Raw genomic sequence first — 21,202 nt, 5'->3', positions numbered from 1 at the left:
TGGCTTGTTGTTTTACGATTCGAAATGTTAAACAACGCCGATGTCAACTAGGCCCGGTTTGGGGTGTGACATAACTTGCAGTTATCGGGTCGGTTTTCAGGCAAGTACCCCGGTTCACATAAACCCGAACTATGTGCAAATTTATATCCGAGAAGACAAGTTTTGTCCAAACAAGAGACAAGATCCTAGTTTAAGGATACGATAATAGCAATTTGAGGGATAAGATGATGAAAATGAAAATTAATGTTGTGAAATGACCATGGACAAGGCGAATGAAACACAATGTCATGAATGTGTTGGACAAGGAGCGGTCCACACAAGTACAAAATGTTAAAAAGGTGATTAATGGAAAAAAAAATCATGCTTTTGTAGCCCATTTCATTTTGTCTGCACTTGCAATTATGTATAATGTCAAATTTAAATTCTAAATTCAATTTTGATAAACTAATTTGTAATGGTTGGACATCATAATTTTCCATCCTGATCAAAATATAACGATCAAAAAATATAACGATCAGATTATCGATCAGTATTCAGTTGCATCATTCTCATCATCTAAAATTTTTTATTTCAAAAGCCTCCACCACATACAATTAATCATAGAACCAAGATCATAGACTAAGATCACTTATTTGATTCTAATAATAATGGTGAGGGCTTTTTTAAAGTAACAATTGTCTCCTTTGGTCGATGGTTCAAATATGAATTTAGTTTGATATACTTCTCTAATATTTAAATTACACAATTACGATCATCATTTATACAACAAGTGATTAATGATTTGATTGATATAAAATAAATAATTAATATATGGATAAATAATATGATAAAAAAAACGTGAGATGAAATATGATAAGTTATATATATATTAGTAATATGGTGAACAAAATGGTGTCTATATTATATAGATGATCAGTAAGCTTAATATAAGTAATCAAATACATGTTCGCTGAGTGCAAACTACAGAACAACTTTTTATATATATACAAAAGTTAGTTTAATATATCGTATACAATTATTTTAAAAAATCAAGAGCAAAATTTTTGCATCTCCATGGATTAAATCTTTAAAGATAAATAATTGCATTAAATCGAAAATTATCGATAATCATTTATCAACTAATTCATGATTTTAAGGGTTACATTAGATGTGTACCGTTTGGTTGAGGGATATGATAAATAATACATATAAAAGTAATATAATGTAATAAAAAATAAATAAGAAATGATAGTTAATATAGTATTGGATTTGATTGATAGATTATAGTTTATTTGATTTGATTGATTAAATGTTATATAAAAATGTTAAATGACCATTTTGTCCTTTTAACATTAAATAAAGTATAAATAATATTATTTATAAGGGGTAATATAGTAATTTAAATTCAATGATTTGATTTATACAATATAAATTATTAATGATTTGATTGATATAAAATTAATAATTAATAGATGGATAAATAATATAACGAGAAGAACGCGAGATTGAATGAGATAAGTTATACATGAATTAATAATATATCGTGTACCAAACGGTAAGGTATCGCTTGGTAGTTATGATGAAATAAATAATACATAGATAAGTAATATAATGTAATAAAAAATAAATAAAAAATGATAGTGAATATAATATTTGATTTGATTGATGTATTATAATTTATTGATTTGATTGATAAAATTTTATATTAAAAAATAACAAATTACCATTTTACCCTTTTAACAATAAATAAAATATGAATAATATTATTTATAAGAGGTAATATAATAATTTAAATTAAATGATTTGATTGATGTAAGATAAATAATTGATGATTTGATTGATGAAAATAAATAATTAATAGATTGATAAATAATATGATGAGAAAAGCGTGTAATTTGATAGGATAAATTATACACATATTAATAATATAGGCAACCAAACGAAGCCTAAAGGTTTTAATTAACGATGGCAATATCAAGTAGCTAAAGGATAAATGGGGTGATGGGAAAACTCAATATTTTTATGGATTGTGGAGGGAACAGAAAAACAATAAAAGAAAATTAATGGAGAAATGTCACTTTTGTCGCCCATTCATTTTGTCTGGCCAAACTATATATAGTGGTCATAGAATATTCTAGTGTAAAGTTTATTTATTTCAATCATCAAGAATTTATGTGGCTGACTTGATCAAGATGTGACAATCAGATACAAGATGTGCATGACTTGGACCATTCCAACTTTTCAAGTTGTACCCTACAAATTTATAGGGGCAAAAGTTATGTGTAATTATATATGGGCAGAGATCATGAACATTAGAAAGCACTATCATATTTGTGTTTTTGAACATTTATTTGGTCATGTTTCGATTTCAGTGCAATGATTTTCGGTCTTGTTATCGACCAGTTCACAATTTTAGTCTATTAATTTGTATTTTTAGATCCTCATTTTAATCATTTTTAATTAAAGCGCTGACGTGAAACAAGTCACATGTTAACATTTTTTAGTGTCACGTTATCATTTTCTGATTTCAAGTGAGCATTTTTCTACGTCACTCAAGCATTCCGTTCAAAAAGACTACAAATGGGGGAAAATACAAATCGGTGAACAAAAATCGTGAATTGACAGATAACATGAACAAAAATGAAAAATAAATGTAAGTTACCAAACTAAAATTGTTATAGTCTTAATTTTGCGAAGAGAATATTGATTAAATGATATTTTGACTGTCATATGATTTAAAATATTGAACTTATGATATTACCACTTAATATCTTTTATAGTTTTTGATAATGTGACAACCGTTAAATTGTAAAACTATACTTTTTTTATTACTACTTTAATTTTTTTTTACTATTTATGCTGCACTTAGTATTGTAATAAAGCCTTTAAAAAAACTTTGAAATACTAATATTGGATGAGCTAGAGGCCATGATGAAGGTAAAATCCCCGTTCTTAGAGATGCCGAGTAGATACATTGTCATCTTATATTTAAGATATGATATTATATTACTCAAGAAAGCAAGAAATTACATGGGCTGAAAAACAATTGTAACTATTATATTGAATCAGAGATCACGGGGATCAACGAATATAATCTTGGAATGTGATATAGAAGACGATTTCAACCATTGATCATCACAATTTTGTTCCTTAACATCTTCTTGAAGTTTCTTTATACACCAAACATCCTCGTCCCATGAAAATTTTCTCCAATGGGGGATGGCCTCTCTCACAGGGTCCGTTTGCCCTACCTCGGCCACCACGGCCCTACAGCCACGGTCATCTCTAGCCATATTGTGCGCGAACTTGCACAAAGTTTTCATGAGCCGCGAACCATCCTTGCCTTCCATGTGAAGCCCATACAAGAAATAGAACCCGAAACTCTCGAAAACGTTCGGTATCGACGGTATTTTTAGCCATGGCAGCATTGCATCGACAACCCTAGTACCTAGGCAAGCAGCATGTGTTAGAGATGAAACTCCCTTCACTTGTAACCTAAAGACTTCCTTGGTGTTCCATATGCTACAAATGGAAAACGACGCCGGCAAATCGCCCGTTTCAGGGTTCCAATCCGAGAAATCCCTCTTCGATAAGGCGATGAAAGTTCCTAGATTGAGCTTGTTGTGTAGTAGCACACCAATATCTTTAGGAAAGAATTCTGAGTTTGAGAATAGAGCACAATACATTGTCTCAGCTAAGTTCGGAGAAACACGAACAATAGCTATATCTGATGGTAATGATTTATAGTGGCCGTGAACTGGTTGTACCAGAACCGCGGGATTTCGGAATTTGACATAATTGCTTTTTTGGGTGAACAAGCTTAAGGAGGGTTTGTTGCTACATTCTGTAGCCATGTATGCATATTCAGCACCATTTTGTTTACTCCAACTCTCCAATTCTTGAACAAGTTTTGTTGCAATTCCGAGGCGCCTGAAGTAAAATCAAGAACCCCCCAGGACAAAATTATTAAGGAATCGACTAGTTGACCATAAAGTTATTTCTATTTTGATTATATTTAAGGCCGATTGAAGAAATACCAAAAGAGAAATTACTTTTCAATAAGTTTAATTGGCTTGCAAAATAACCAAAAAGAATATTTTTACATTACTAATGTGCATCGAGACAGAGACTATTTTGTAGATGAAGTTGTAAATCGTTCTCAAATCAATATATTTTATATGAAATCCATTGATCCAAGAGTTGTTGTCGCATCGAACAATCTCTATCATGCATCAAATGGTGGCAAGAATGGACTTTGATTATTTTTTTTGATAAAGATGTACTTTTGAATTAAGGCAAAGTGGAGTACCTATCGATCGCTTTTTTTTTTCCTTTCAAAAAAGTAGAAGATATTGTTTATTTATGCAAATGGGACATATCATGCAATCTAAAACTGTACGGAATATGTTCTTTGACAAAAATGATTAGTTTTGGTGCATCGATGCACCTAATGGAATAATTATTGCACCAAATATATAAAGAAAGAACAAATGGAGATATAGCCAAGGGGACAGGTTGCATCAACTTACCATAAAATATGTCTACTATCATATTAATATATTGAAAAGCACAAATATATTTTCAGTTGACGAAAAATTTATATAATTATATTCATATTCCGTCTCTCTACATATACGTACGTGTATCTCTACGTTATATTATTTAACTTAATTTTTTTTTTTGTATTTTATTTAATGTTAGTTTTACCTTGATTTAAGATAATATTCATTATTTGAGAAAAAAAATTATTATCAAAATATTACTATATAATTCTTTAGTACAACTAATTTTGAAACTTTTTATAATTTTACGTATTGTGTGTGGCAATGACTAGTATAATTGCATCGCTGACATGACATTTTTTGCATCACATCAATCGATACACATATGAGTGGTTGTTCACCATATCAAAATTATATATATATATATATTAAATTTGATATAATGTATTAGAAATTAGAGATGGGCAAACCTGTGAGAAGATGACACCCTGAGTCCAAGAATATAGGCCAATTTAACATACACAGGAAATTCATTCGACCTTAATTTTCCACTTGTCACGGTTTTTATGCAGCACCTTATAACACCCACGATTTCTCTTCCATCACCATGTTCCGCAACCTATACATTTTAGGTCAGCATACTCAGCACCTCGGCCATCTCAAATTTGAAACGAAATGTCGTATTTGATACTTAATCGTAACAAATTTCTCTCGACACAATATGTCAATAATTTGAAGAGGAAAATAATAGAATGTTATATAAATATTAGATTATATATATATAGTTCTCATTCCTACCAGCATAATGTGTGACGAGAAGTTCCGGACTCGAGCAACGGGGTCACCCATGAGGTCAGTGACAAACGCCGGTTTCCCCGGCTGCCCCACCTCGCACCGCCGCTCCAGCTCCTCCACCGCCGCCTTGTCTCGCCTCTCGTCGTACTTTCTCACTGCCACGGACGCGGCCACCGGCGGATGAATCGCGGCTGCTATTTTCTTGGAAGACATGGTGGATAATATATAACTGGTGATATATCAATATGCCTCGGATGAAAGTATAAATATGTATATGTATAAATCCTCGGTTCTTGTGAAATTCCCGTGCTCCGAAATTTTTGCATCCGAATGACCAATATATAGCCAGTGGGATTTGGTGACGTGGCAGCTCCACTGCAAACGTGTATATATACTGCATGCGATGGATGTGCTAGTTCTCGGGTTTTTTTTAAACATATACTAGTTACGAGCAGATGTATTGTGAGTGTAATAAAATAAATGATATTGTGCTTCAAAAATGTATGTGGATGAACAGTTAGATTTTTAATTGAAGAGAAAATGGGAGAAATTGCTTTGAAAATTTGGCTGCAATCAAGAAGGAAAACTGGAAGAAAATTTTGGTGTCCTCACATCATATCAAAAAATAGTTTTTATAAGGGTCTCAAATATTATAAATAATATAGATAGCATAGATATTAAGAATGGTTTTTTTTATATATTAATGCAAAGGGAGCTAGCAAGAACTCAAACTCAAGATTCCGCCAATTGACAGATAAATGAGATCAATTAAATTACAAACTCGATCTCTAGTCTCGTTTTATGTGATAAATAAAAGGGAATATTCCCACATATATCTCTATATGTAGTCGACATTGAGACTTGAAGGAAGAAGTGTGTTATTGTCATCGTATTTTAAATATATAATTTTGTTGCATACAATACAATATTCTGAAAATGTAATTAATCAGTTTCATTTCCTTAAACAAGTACGATAATTAATAAAAATAAGTTATCTAATTATGTAAAAGTTTTGGAACATTGGATGAGATGCGTATATTAGGGTAGATATATATGATTATATGAACAGTCAGTGGTCAGAATTAAATGTTTAACGTTATAGTCTTATAGATTCTCTCGTACCTCTACGGTTTTCTCATTTGTTTCGCTCCATCCGTCTTCGAGTAAAGGGACTTGAACCTGAATTTTTTTTATTTTATATTTATATATATTGTGGGTATATACATATACATACATATATATGCACGAAAACTCAGATTTTATTAAAAATGACGATGAAATTCATCGATTATTTATAATTCATTTAAGATATCAAATTTAGAACGAGATCTCATATTTAAGATCAAATTTGAATTGTATTAAAAAAATTATTTAAGGTTATTAAATATTTCTTAATACTAAGAGTCACTAATTTTGCGGTCATGGTTTAATTTTTGAAAATTTCAAAAATACTCTTACAACAAAAACACTTCCTCTTAATTCAATAAAAAAAATATCATAAAATATTATTTTAATCAATTTTTTTTATCTATAATTATCATAGCTGATAAAATATTCTTTATCTTTATAGATTTTTTTAATGTTTAAATGATGATATCTCATTTACCATAAAAATATTATAAAAAACTATTTTTAAATATTTCTTTTTGACATCATCTCTAAAAATTTCAAAAAAAATATACATGTTTAGAATCTTTAATATTTTTATATTAAACATCATTTATATGAAAATAATTTTTAAAAATATATTACGTTTATGTAATCATAAATAATATCCGTGTAGTATATTATACACGTAATGTATATAACTATATACCTCAACTACTAATAATATGTAATAAACGTAAAATTTATTATAAAATAAATTATTATTTAACTCAAAACCACCGCCGCTTAATTTGTTTTCCCAATATCCACCAGCTAATAACAGTATCCACTTGCATGAATTCAAAAGCAATGTTTTTATAATTGGACCGGTGATTGAATTGGTCTACCTTAACAAAACGATTCAATCGGTTCGACCGTTTTAACCGGACGGTCGGACCGAAAAATCGTTTATATAATATAATATAATTAATAATATCTTTTAAATTTTAAAAATCCAAAAGATGTATATAAATAAACAAAAATATATTTATCATAGTTTTAAAAATAAATAACTATATAAATATATTCAAAATATTAATTATAGTTCTATATACTATATTTTTAAAAATAAATTAATTAATTAAAAAATATAATAATAAAAAAATAATATTTTTAACGAAGTACAAATTTCAAATGATCATGGGTGTATATATAATAAAATATTAAATTAAGATTTTAAAATTAAAAAAACAATTTAAAAAAAAAATTCGAAAACCGGTTCAACCGGTTTTCTGGCCAGTTCTTAGGACCGGTTCTTGGCCGGTTCGACCGGTTTTGACCGGTTCTTGACCGGTTCTAAGCGGTTGAACCGTTAAAACGGTTTTTAGGGGTAATCCGGATCGGACCAGTAACCGGTTCCCGGTCGAACCGATCGAATCGACCGATCCGGTTTTTAAAACACTGTTCAAAAGCACTAGCTTTCGATTCTTTAGAGATGTCTACGTTGGTCAAATATGTAACAAATTATTAATTTATCCTACATGGAGTAGGTTGGGTTATACATTATATTTAAAATTAAATAATTATCTCTGCATTTTATTTGGAAAAAATATTTCAAAAATAACCCAACCCGCCTAAAAGGTGGGCTGGCCCGCACCGCCCCATCTAATGGTGGGTTGTGGTGGGTTGCGGGTTGGCCCGCAAAAACCCGCCAATTAACACATGTGCTCGCCGGATCGTCCCGCCCCGCCACCTAAAATAGGTGGGTTGGGTTGGTGTTTTTCCAATCCGCCTAAAAGATGGGCCGCTCGCCCCCACCCCGTCTAATGGTGGGTTATGACGGGTTGTGGGTCGCCCCGCCCCGCTGGCCCGTTTTGACACCTCTATATAGGATAATGAATTAATCATGTAATTTTAACTATAATGTGTAACACATTATGTAACACTCCATATACATGTAGCATTCCATTCCTCTTATCAATATTTTCTTGGATGAATATGTGCATAAATTTGGTCTAATATAATAGTGTATTTTATTTGACTAATATTAACCAAATATATACCAAAAAATATAACGATTGCAGATTACATCTTTCCTAATAAAATAATTTGTTTAAAAAACGGGTGAATTAGAAATCAGTCCCTAAATCCAAACATATATATGTTTTCAGTCCCTTGTCAGTAAGAAATTTGTTTAAACTTCCTGGGCCCACATTTTTTTTTCGGATGAAAATCGGTACAAAACATTGAAAATATGGTACGAATGCATGATATTCGAGCACTAATTGTTCAATATCGAGTACAAAAAATAAGATTTTGAGTATAAAATCTGAACATCATTACTAATATGAACTTTAATATATGTTTGAATACTAAAAAAATCATACAAAGTCGGTACAAAATAATGAAAATATGGTACGAATACATGATATTGAAGAACTAATTATTCAAGATCGGGTATAAAAATAAGATTTTGAGAGTAATTCGTACCATCTTTATTAAAATTAACTTGCAATATATGTTTGAATACTCAAAAATAATAAATTTGTACCAGATCTAACACATTTGGTACTCAAAAATCATATATTAATACCATATTTTCAATATTTTGTACCGATTTCCATCAAAATAAGATAAATGTGTCATTAATATCAATATTTTTTTAGTACTCAAAAATCATATATTTGTACCAGATCTACCATAGTTGATACTCAAATATCGTGTATTTGTACCATATTTTTAACGTTTTGTACCGAATTTTATCAGAAAAAATTATGTGGGCCCAAAAAGTTTAAACTATATTTTTCTGACAAGGGATTGATGATGAAATTATGTTTGGGTTTAGGGACTGATATCTAAATTGCTGTTAAAAAACTCTAGCTTTTGAAGATCCCAATAAATACACAATAATTGTGCACACATACATAACGTGTAGCTTTTAATTTATCAAAAAAATTTTCGTGTACCAATAATTGCCATAGAAGCCACTGCGAGATCTTTTTTTTTTTTTTATCATGTGTGTTTATGGTTGTGGCGGCGAATATGGAACTTTGCATTTATAAATTAAACTTTGAATATATATATATATATATATATATATATATATATATATATATATTCAAAGCCTCTCACCATATTATATAGATAATCATGCCTTTGGTCCACAACTTTTTCTCATGTTACAAAAGATTAAATACTTTTCCCACTTCCTCTATTGGCTTCTTTTAAGTGACAGTGAGACTATATTGGGCAAAGTATAAAGTAAGATTACGACATTAATTTTAAGATGTGGTATGAATCAAGATGTATATATATTATTGTGGATTTTTGTTCCATGTTCCTTATAAGATACATGGAGAATATCATCTTCCAGAATATTATTACGCTAGCAGATATAGTAAATTGCACATGCTTCCATGTTTGCGATGTGGCATCTGCCTCGAAATCCGTCGAACTGGAGTTGAAATCCACCATTTCATCACCGTTAAAATTTAGATATGGTATATATTAATTAGAAAAAACTGCAATTTTAGTTTTATATGTTTATCACTTTGTGATTTCGGTATTCTATGTTTTCATATTTTAGTTTTAGTCCTATATGTTCAGATTTTTGGTAATTTTAGTCATTTTCTTCGAAAATGCTTACATGAAACTATGCACGTCAGCTCCACATCAGCACTGCATTGATGCTACGTCAAGGTCACGTAAAAAAAAGACTAAAATTACCTATTAATTACAACTTTTGTTTTTTTAGTTCTCAACATGATATAATTCAAAACTATCTTTATTACACATTCGACATGGATGGGATTCCAAGAGATGAGTACGTATGTAATCATGTAAGATTGAGTTTCTTACTATCTGTCACTGGACATTTCATTAATTAGAATGATATCTAGGACTGGGATAGCGAACCAAAATACCGACTTTTCGGGATATCGTACCGAAAGTTTTTTCGATATATACATTTTTTTGGTATATATATCGAATTTTTTTTCGGTATCTATACGATATTAGTATGGATTTTTTCCATACCAAAATTTCAGAATTTCGATATCGGTATCGGTATGAATTTTTTTCATACTAATATTTTTGATACGGTATACCGAAAACTCATCCCTAAATATCACTATATAACTCAAATCTTTTAATGTTATAACACGCAAAGTATAGATTTCGACATCACTGCCTACCATGTTAATTTTCAACTAGGGTTACTACCTCGATGAGATTAATTACATTCCCACATCTTTACCCTTGGGAAAGATGCAAATGAGATAGCTAGGGGTTCACAAGTGGCGGCATAAAATAAAGTTATAAGTTCTTAGGATCAATAATTAGGGTGGTAAGTGAATTTATTGGCGAACATGTGGAAGAGTTTAATCGTATTATTATATGTATGTGGTGATGATCACATGTTCTTCACTAGTTGATTAATTATAATTCAGAGACTTTTATTTTTGCTTTTATAAAAAAATGGTAATGACATAACACACAACAGGTGTTGGAAGGTTAACAAATTTAAAGCTATAATTTTTCAATTTAAAACTCTAGGTAACACGTCGTCTAAATTTTATTACCAACTTAATAATAATGATATGAGATTATTTTGGGAAAATTACAAGATTATCGTGTATGTTTATTTTTTACAAACTTGAGCAAGAACTTGCACAAAACTTGAGTAAGAACTCGAGACTTGCTTATCTCGAGCAAAAAAATTACAAAGAAATCTACCTAAATAAACTAGGACAACTACCCGCAAACAGCGGGAATCGAATCTGAGATCAATTGGTCTCAGGATCTCAGCCTTAGCCACTAAACTAAGACTTCATCGGCTTATTTTCAGTCTTATTTATATATATATATATATATATATATATATATATACTGTTGCATACTACACACGTTGTCTTTTAAAAATGATTAAAATTTAAAATTACAAAAAAAAAAATCTAAGATAACAAACTAAAATTGAAATTTGATAACATAGATTATCAAAAAACAAACACATATATGACAAGAATCATTAATAGGTTTTCAGCGAGACGGTCTCACGGATCGACTCAATCCATATAGAGATTGAAACATGGGCGAATCTATTAAGGGGCAAGGGAGGCCGCAGATGCCCTTCCTTGAGTTTTGATATCAAAGTACTAGCATGTCTTTAGATTTTAAAATTAAAATTATGCACATAAAATTAAGTCAATGATCTAGAAGTTAAAGTTTACCACTTCTTATGTCATTTAAGAATCGTCTTTGTAATCCAATGAGATGAATATCTGAATGATAATTCAATTATGTGTATTGAAAATGAGATATTTCTTAGTTTGTTTGTGTTTCGATTATATAGATCAAATTTTTTTCTCAAATATATAGGCTTATCTAATATATTTATAATCTTGTTTCTACTCTTTTAATAATACTAGTAAAATGCACGTGCGATGCACGTGGTGTCACTTTATTTTTATAATATATATTTATTATTTTTTTATAATAATTATATTTAGTTAGATTTTCACGACCTCGGGATAAAATTCATATTTAAATTATTAATTATAAAAATCAACTAAAATAATACAATAATTATCAAAAAAATTTCAAATGTACGTCTTATTATTGATATTTGAAAATATAATGATTCAATCTAAAATTAATGATAAATAAATAACTTAATCATTAAATTACTAATTTATTATATTAAAAAATTACTAAACTATTAAGTTATTTATTATTTTAACTCTTTAATTATATTTTTTTAAATATAATTTTTATTATAAATTATTAAAATATAAATAAGAATACATTTTTCAACAAAAAAATCATATAAAAATAACGAAAAAAATACAATTTTGATCTTTTTATTTGTATTTATGTTTCATTTTTTGTTCTATTAATGATGAATTTGTATTTTCAGTCTTATAATTTCAATATTGTTTTTTGTTTTTGGTCATGTTACAGTATATTTTCATTTGTAGTCATGGAGCTTCTATATTGTTTTTATTTTTTTGTCAATTAACTTGTATGTTAGTTTCATTTTGATTTTTTTTACCATAGTCCATCGTTTATATCAGTCATAAAAAAGATCAAAAATTAAAATAAAAACAAATTAAAAGATAAAAAATAAAAACAAACAATAATAATAACCAAATAAAATTATAAATTCAACCATTCAATTTAAAATAACATTCTATCCTAATATCATAAAATTTATTTATAATTGGTTCAATAGTTATCATAATCATCATAAGAAATGTTCGTACCATGATTAATTTTATTTTATAGTTTTGGAATCATGCATAATCTCAAATCTATTAAAGGACACCAATTTTAATGCACGCTATCCTAAAATTTAAGACAATTATTATTGATATAAATGAGTTATAAATATAATAATTGAATTGAATTAAATTATTATTCAATTAATTAGATAATACTCCGTCCATCACAATTATATAGTTCACATTTTTTGTCCCAAAATATATAAAAATATATCGTATTTAATAATATTTTTTTACATTTTTTTACTAATATACCCTTATTAATTAAACCTTGAAAATTGTGAAATAATTTTTAAAAATATTTAAAGGAATAAAATTTGAAGTTTGTACGAAATTTGTTTTTCCAATTATTTTTCTTAATATGTGTACAAAAAAGCCGGAGTACTATAATCGAAGTAATCTAGCAACCCAAGCGTCATGGTTCGATTGTTTTACCCAACAAGGACAATTTTTGCACTCAACAATATTCATTGCAGTACTCCTTGTAATCAATGAGAATCGAACTCATGACCTTAGCTCTGATACCAATTGTAGTACCAAACGTTTGTGACTTTACCAAAAGTTTACAGTTTCATTGTTCCTCACTTACGGTCATCGTTATTTTATAGCTATATATATTCACATTTTAAAATAATATATTATTAATAACTCATGTAATTAGCATATAGATATAATGTTTAATATCGTTTTAATTTGACACAATATTGATATTGATTCTTATGCAATTATTTAACTCGAGTTTCCATCATTTTGTTGATTAATATTGAGCAAGTATGACATATTTGGTACCATACATTTGTTTTATTTTATTTCTTATGTATGTATGCTCTGAATTGATATAATTTATTATGTATTTGTTAATAAGTAAGATATGTTGATCAAATTAAATTAAATATTCATTTTGTAATGTTCTAATTTATGTGTTAAGTACTTGTTTTACGAGTATTAATTTATGTAAAAATAATAATAACAAAATATATAATTCATTCTAAACCTTAATTTAAATTATTAATAAATATTTTTCCTCTATATGTTGAATTTTTATTTATTTCACGATTTTTTTTTCATTTATCATGCATTATTTTTTCTCCATGAAAAAATCAATATTCTTATCATTTTTATTAATAGCAATTTCTATGGTGGGTCTGGCAAAACGCGAAGGCCCACCCGGACCTGTTTGTGAACTCATTTGGGTGAGTTTAAACTTGTCTTTATGGGGTGGGTTTAATATAAAGTTAAGTTTAGACTCGGTCCATATCATCCCTTCATTGAAATATTGTCGTTCTTTAAATAAATTATATTTTATAATAATTGGTAATATATACTATTTGAAAGAAAACTATTACATGTTTATTTATGGAATCAATATAATCTTTAACATTACAACTAATAAAAAAATTTGCAATATTTTCGAAAATGTAACCCTTGATTTTTAATATTTTTATTATTTATGGTCATCATTATTTTATATCTACACTAAAAGTTTAAAATAAATATTATCAATAACTCATTTAAGCTTATAAATATAATATTTAATATAGTTTTACATTGTCACAATATTGATATTGAAACTATGCAATTATTTGAGCTAGTGTTTTGTATTTTTTTTTTTTTTGATTAATCTTGAGCAATTATGGTCTGTTTCGTATCATGAATTTGATTTATTTTCTATCTCATGCATGTATGCTTTCAAGCAATATTATTTATTTTGTATTTGTTAATAAGTGAGATAAGTTAATTAAATTAAATATTTATTTTGTACTTTCTTATCTTAGATGTTGATTATTTATTTTGTGACTATTGATTTATGAAAAACAAATGTAATATAGATAATGCAATAATATTCTAAACCTTAATTTAAATTATTGCACAATTAATTTTTTATATATATTTTAGATTTTTCTCTTTTCACTTTTTTTGTTTCCATTTAACATCCGTTTTTTTTATTTCTCTATGAAAGAATCAATATGCACATCATCTTAATAGAATTTTTTTGATGATTTTTTTATTCATCAATCATTTACATTTTGCTATCGTTATTATTTTATGTTTTCGTTGGACATACTTTTTTATTACTAAAAACTTTTACTTGTAAGAATAACAATAATTTCATCATTCCCAACTGCATTCTGGTATGAATCTTCTTCTATTATTTGTATGTCAATATCGTTAATGATTGATATAATTGTTGGACATCTTTTTTTAAAAAAAATTTTGTTTTTCAAAATCTAATTATCTTCTTTTACTTATAATGTTTTCGTTGCTGAAATTTTATTGAATTTTAAATGTCATTAATTACAAACGTTTACATTTAATCTTTTATTTCAATCTTTTTTTATATTTTGAGAGTAAATCCGTATTTAATTTTTATTTATTTTGGTGTATCCAAATACTTATGATATATTGAAATGTTTAACGACTTATCTTCATATACGTAAAGCAGATTTTAATAATAATTTTTAATCATTATATAGTTTCATTAAAAATAAATAAATTATTTATATATCTTGTTGATGGATTGAATCAATATAATATTTAACACTGCAACCATAAAAATATTTACAACATTTCTAACAATGTAACTGTAACAGTTTCAGTGTCGTCATTTATGATAATATTTTTTTTTATATTTACATTAATAGTTTAAGATAAGACATTTCAATAACTCATGCGATTTTATAAATATAATGTTTAAATGTAATTTTAAGTTGACACAATATTAATAGAATCTATTCAGTTATTACAACTTGAGTTTTTCATTGTTTTTTTATTGATCTTGAGAAATTACTACATGTTTCGTGTCATAGATTTGTCTTTTTTATCTTGTAAATGTACGTCTTGAAGCAATATAATTTATTATATATATTTTTAATAAGTGATAGTGATTTTGTAATTTCCTATATATCTCATGTTCAATACATGTTAAAACATAAAACAATTACCTTCAAACTATTATTTGTAAGTTATAGAAATTCATAACCGATTTATTCATCTCCATATCTTGTAAAAAATATTCATTCGTTAATTTTAAGATCATCCCATAAATAATTTTTATATTTTTTTATCCTTTATGATGAGGAAAAATATTTAACTTTTTCATATTTATGTTTACAAATATGTTATAAATGTGTTAGTGTGTTCTTTATTTAGATTTTGAATTAAAAATTAACTCACTTTTAATTGATTTATTTCAAATCGGTGTGTAATTCAAATATATGTTTAAATAATGGTTAGAAATCTGATATTTTTAATTGCAAGACCGACCATCTCATAATTTTTTTAAATGGTTGCCCGACTTTCCCAAATTCCCACCACCGGCCCTTTTCAACTTTTATATATATATATATATGATACGATATGTGTGTGTTGGTGTGTTTTTTATTTATTATTTTATATTAAAACTTGACTCTACTTGAATTGATTTATTTCAATAACAATATTATTTAATTAACATATATATATATATATTAATAAATTTTACAAATCTAATATTTGTATATATTTAAATATGATTTACGTTTATGTCCTATAACTAAAGTGTTGTTTTTACTTTTATAACCCTATATTTTTTTATATGGTTTTACTTATAGTGTAAATAAAATGACAAAGCTGTTATTTCACAATTGTAAAACTTTGACCTTTTATTCACTCTTTTATATATATAAATAAATATTGATCTACGTTTATGTCCTATAACTAAAGTGTTGTTTTTACTTTTATAACCCTATATATTTTTATATGGTTTTACTTATAGTGTAAATAAAAGGACAAAATTGTTATTTCACAATTATAAAATTTTGACTTTTTATTCACTCTTTTATATAGGTATAAGTATAGATATATACTTCTATTAAATAAGTTTTGAAAAAAGTGTAATCATTTTTGAATGAACCGAGTAGGATAAAATATAAATTTTGTGTGTAAATTTATTTTTCCAATGATTTTTATTAATTTGTGAGTTTGAAAAAATAAGTCTATATAATTGAAACATATGAACTATTTTTTTTTATCTTTGGTTCTTTGCCCTCCATCGACAAAATTCGTATATCCGCACCTTCATTGAATAGTAATATATACTTTTGGAATAAAAAAGTTTTTTTTTATGAGTAAGTCAAATAAAATATATGTATCACAAAATTAACTCGTAGTCCGATCTCACATGAATTTTATTGTTATTGTTATTGTTATTATATCAGATTTGATGATATATAATTAAATTAATATAATGTCGCCTTCTCATAATTATTAATAGATCAACAAAATCAATTCCTTCGAATCAGATTCAAGAATTTTCATTTTACTAATTGATAGAAAAGATAATATAGTTGATGCATGCGAATATTGACCTAATCTCTTTTGCTATTTTCTACGTCCCTATAACTTTTAAGAAATATTTCCTTAATTAGTTAAAGAAAGTAAAAAATAAAAAAATAAAACTACCTATAACTCATGCGTATTTATGCTAACTTATTGAACTTATTCCGATAATCTTTGTTGATTGTTCATGAAAAATATTGAATTAAGTATATGATTATGAAATACGTATAATAAATATATATATATATATATATATATATATATAAATAAAATGATTTATGATTTTGATAATTATAGAACTTGAACCAAATATTAAATGAAACAACATTCGGTATATTGATTTAATATTTTACTTGTTAAAGTACAATGGAGTACCCAAAAATAAAAAAATAAAAGAACAACTCAATTGCTTAGCAGTTAGCGAGTGGAATATATTGATCAGTGCTAAGAATAAAATCGATTTTTAATATTAATACACTTCATAGAACGTTGTCCACATATAATTGGTGCCACATATAATTTATACAAAAAATATGTCTTAAAAGGAATTATTTTAGATAAAAAGGTCTCGAAATGACAAGAAAAGATGGAAGAATGACAAGAAACTTAAGAGGGATTACATGAGCTTGAACATATTCTTGGATTAAAGTCGATGGTATATATGAATATAATTTACATTTTGATTCTAAATTTAATATATGTATGGTTGGAATGTGATCTTTCACTATTCATTTGTTTAGGAATTTTTGTTCTCTTTTCTAAAGTTTAATTTGATAGTGTTAGTTATTCTGGATATTAAAATATTGGGTGATCATGAAAAATTAAGCAATGTGTTCAAGATGCAAAGATTCGGCTACGTTACGTGCAAATGATGAGATTCAACATCATTATATTACCTCACACTTAACTCGAGTTTTACTATAGTCTTTCAAGTTATCGTCGCATCTTTCATTATCTTATCCCAATCGCCAGTCGATGATATCCCTTAGCTATGTTCAAATACTAAATGGCCATATGTAACAATCACATCTTTGGACTAGCTACTTTTGTCTCTAACAATTCAGAATATTAAAAATCAATATTTACAATCTTCAACTTTGAAAAATTAAATGACATTTTCATCTATATAGTTCAGATTACTCAGAAAATTGATCTCAATCGCAGAGTTTAAACAAGAATATCGAATACTTTTTCGATCCCCGCTAATGCTCAACTGGGAAAGCACCTTGATGGCAACTGGCTTACTTATTGACAGTATAATCTTTTTTGGGGGATAAATAGATGAATATTCTGTATATTTAACAGGTCTTTGGTCATGCCTCACAAGAATGCATTAACTTTTTATGCAATAGCCAAAGGCAATGTGAAAATCTGGATTACAGTCTTTACAGCTTCAACGTCGATGTCTACAAGTTTCCCTGTCTTGGACGATATTATGGCACATTTCTTTTCCTCTGCATTCGGGACGAATATCTTAGCTTTATCTTCAGAACCAAATAACGCCACACTGCGCCGTTAATACAATCAGATTAACATGAAATCTCTCCGATACTATCATATGACACAGCTGAAATTGTATCATGCTTCATCTTTACATGTTTTTTAGTTCCTTACCTTGGTTTTCCACGTGCGTTCGCAAGTTGTATGGCAGCTGTATTTGTAGCTATCACTCCCGCTGAATCATTTATTAGAGCAGCAAGCTATCACAAGATCAAAAGGTAGATGGTAAGTTCTACTGATTGGACCGGAGTTTCAGCGTAAACATAGCTCCAATTTTCAGCTCCCCTAGTTGTAGTTTTAGTTTTTCTTCATATTTTGCAGCAAGAAATGTATAAAGACTAGATTTTTTTTAAATTCTGTCTTTGATGGTTGGTGCAACCGATGTTTAACAAGAAGGGCATCAGAAAACAAGAATAACAAGCCCATATGAAAAAGGCAAACCTGTCCAGGGGTGGTGATGAACACTATGCCAGCATCATATCTTATGATTTCTTCGACGTTTTCCCTCTCTTTCTCATGTGGGATGACGAACACCAGTGTGAGACCCCTGTTGACATTGTTTGATCAAGTAATGTGCAAGTTAGCAAATCCACAACTCAAAAAATGTGTTCTGAATTAGTATCAGTCAGTGTAATAGAGAATATAACACCCAAGTGTGCAAAATGATTTAAAACAAGCATTTTATGTCATTTGAGCTTGTACACCTTATCACACTGGTTATTTCATCCCATATCTCAAGGGGTAGCATGCTATCTGTGTCACCCCTGGATTGCATTGAGGCCTTGGAGTCTGATTGTATCCCATGAATCACTATATACTTTCCCTTTCGCGCACCGGCATTCTTATACTTTGCCTCAACAACCTCCTTCAGCTTCCTCGAAATTGAAACTTGCAGAGGAGGCAGGGGCTGCCTTGGTACGTTACGTGCTGGTCTCCCTAGCCAATCAATCATCTCATGATACCTAAAGACCCCGAAATAGTTAGGTTAAAACTAGAGGATTAGAATTCTGGGAGATTTTTTAAGCTCACATGTTGTAACCACCCTCGGAGAGATTCATGCTATCAGGCGTAAATGTTTCAGAAAGCATTAGGCCCGCTCCTACAGCATTAACATTGGGATATACATAGCTAACTCGGTCCCGAGCGGTGGACATGAACAAGAATGCAGCATGTCCAAGTCCTGCTAATTTGGTCGATAAGATCATATCATAGTACCTATTCTGCAATCAAGTAAATATCGGATACTACATAAAAACAACCAAATTCACAAGCTAGAGCTTAAGAAAATCTTTCAATGCAATTCCCTCCATAGAGGCATGTAGGATCAAGTGCTGGTCATTTTGTGAAAGTTTGAATCTTTTATCAACTCATCATTCACGTTTTTAGCCTGCTTGACAACACACATTTTGATTGCGACTCTGTTACGTTGACTAACATTTGAAGCTGAACTCCATTTTTATCGAGTCATCCCAAGTCCAGTTCTGTGCTAGAATTCAATCAGAATTTAAGCTCAATATGCTGTGTTCAATCTAATGTTTATCTCTATATAGTGAAAAACTCAAAACGTCGCTAGCTCGAACTCATGCAAAATTCTAACAAATGCATTGAGTAAATCCAACATATTTATGCATTGCGAGCAAACCTTAAGAACTCCAATCATGTCAGTATAGTCTGCTGGCTCAGGCCAATCATCATCTAGATCATACTCATTAGCCCACCTCACATTCTTGTTAATCTCATAAGTCTGTTTCCCCCTAGCCGACGAAACAACATCCACCTGCACGCCAGGATACCGATCCTTGATCAGCTGAATCGCCGGAAAAAACAGCAGGTTTTCATAAACGCCACCCGAAATCACGCAGCAACACCTCCTAACATCCCCTCTAATCTTCAACGGCAGTGAAGCGAGCTCCACTGCATACCCTGCCGGGAACTTGAGGAATCCGTACGGGTTATCCGGGTTATCGGGCAGCCTCGGATCCTCTTCCTGCTTCCCATCTGCGAAGAGCTGTCCATACTCCATCTCAGGATCGTCTCCTTGGTCAAAAGGGTCCAGCCATGGGTTCTTCTTCTTGGCATTGGGGAGGACGGAAGCGAACTTCTTGGATTGTTTGGCGGGATTCGTTGAGAATGCGAGATGGGTTATCTGAGTTGATGGGATTGAAGGAGGGATCGTGAAGAAAGGTGGGATTGATTTGGGATTGAGAGAAGCAGTCGCCATTGTTGGTGTGGAGATTGATGAATGTTTCGAGTGATAACTGAGAAGCCTGTGAGATTGCTGACCAGAAATGAAACGTTGGATTTGAATGTGTGAAGAAGATTGGATAAGTGGGTCCAATGCCTATTATTATATACTTATTTTTTACCACATATATAAAATAATAGTAATAATAATTAGACAAAAAAAGATTGATTTTCTATTTTTGTATTGAAAAATTTCATCATATCCTTACAATACGGTCCAGTAATGTATCTAAAATAACATTTTATAAATAATACATGTGAGGGTTTTTGAATTATTTATTTGATTCAACTTTTTTTCTTATTATGTGATAGAAATCTAAAAATCACAAAAATAATTTTGATTGTTTGATGATATCAATAAATGCGCAAACACAATATTTTAGAAAATCATTAATCTCATATAAGATATATGTTGCACCAAAATACACAAAGTTGCTATCAAGAAAAGTTTTCCGAGCTAGTTCGTGAGTCGCTTAATTAAGATGTTGGTGTGTAGGATTG

The 21,202-nt window shown here is 29.0% G+C and overlaps 2 protein-coding genes across 3 annotated transcripts; both read right to left on the bottom strand.

Annotated features, from left to right (window-relative positions):
• Window positions 1-3,026: 3,026 nt before the first annotated feature.
• Window positions 3,027-5,573, bottom strand: LOC140867207 (probable N-acetyltransferase HLS1). The gene is made up of 3 exons (XM_073272282.1): window positions 5,280-5,573; window positions 4,952-5,100; window positions 3,027-3,909 (listed from the first exon to the last, which is right to left on the bottom strand). Exons 1-3 carry the CDS (start codon window positions 5,487-5,489, stop codon window positions 3,045-3,047), a joined length of 1,224 nt encoding a protein of 407 aa, XP_073128383.1. The 5' UTR covers window positions 5,490-5,573; the 3' UTR covers window positions 3,027-3,044.
• Window positions 5,574-18,044: 12,471 nt separating this feature from the next.
• On the bottom strand, window positions 18,045-20,748 carry LOC140865669 (photosynthetic NDH subunit of subcomplex B 1, chloroplastic). 2 transcript variants are annotated; one of them, XM_073270383.1, is made up of 7 exons: window positions 20,100-20,748; window positions 19,487-19,677; window positions 19,162-19,419; window positions 18,899-19,004; window positions 18,572-18,657; window positions 18,272-18,464; window positions 18,045-18,240 (listed from the first exon to the last, which is right to left on the bottom strand). In XM_073270383.1, exons 1-6 carry the CDS (start codon window positions 20,676-20,678, stop codon window positions 18,299-18,301), a joined length of 1,386 nt encoding a protein of 461 aa, XP_073126484.1. In that variant the 5' UTR covers window positions 20,679-20,748; the 3' UTR covers window positions 18,045-18,240; window positions 18,272-18,298. The 2 variants fall into 2 exon arrangements, with proteins under 2 accessions (XP_073126484.1, XP_073126483.1); XM_073270382.1 differs by having other exon boundaries at window positions 18,046-18,464.
• Between the last annotated feature and the right edge of the window lie 454 nt (window positions 20,749-21,202).

Source organism: Henckelia pumila, chromosome 4, assembly GCF_033568475.1.
Source record: "Henckelia pumila isolate YLH828 chromosome 4, ASM3356847v2, whole genome shotgun sequence".
In the NCBI taxonomy this organism is placed as follows: domain Eukaryota; kingdom Viridiplantae; phylum Streptophyta; class Magnoliopsida; order Lamiales; family Gesneriaceae; genus Henckelia; species Henckelia pumila.
This window is presented reverse-complemented; position numbering and strand designations above follow the sequence as displayed.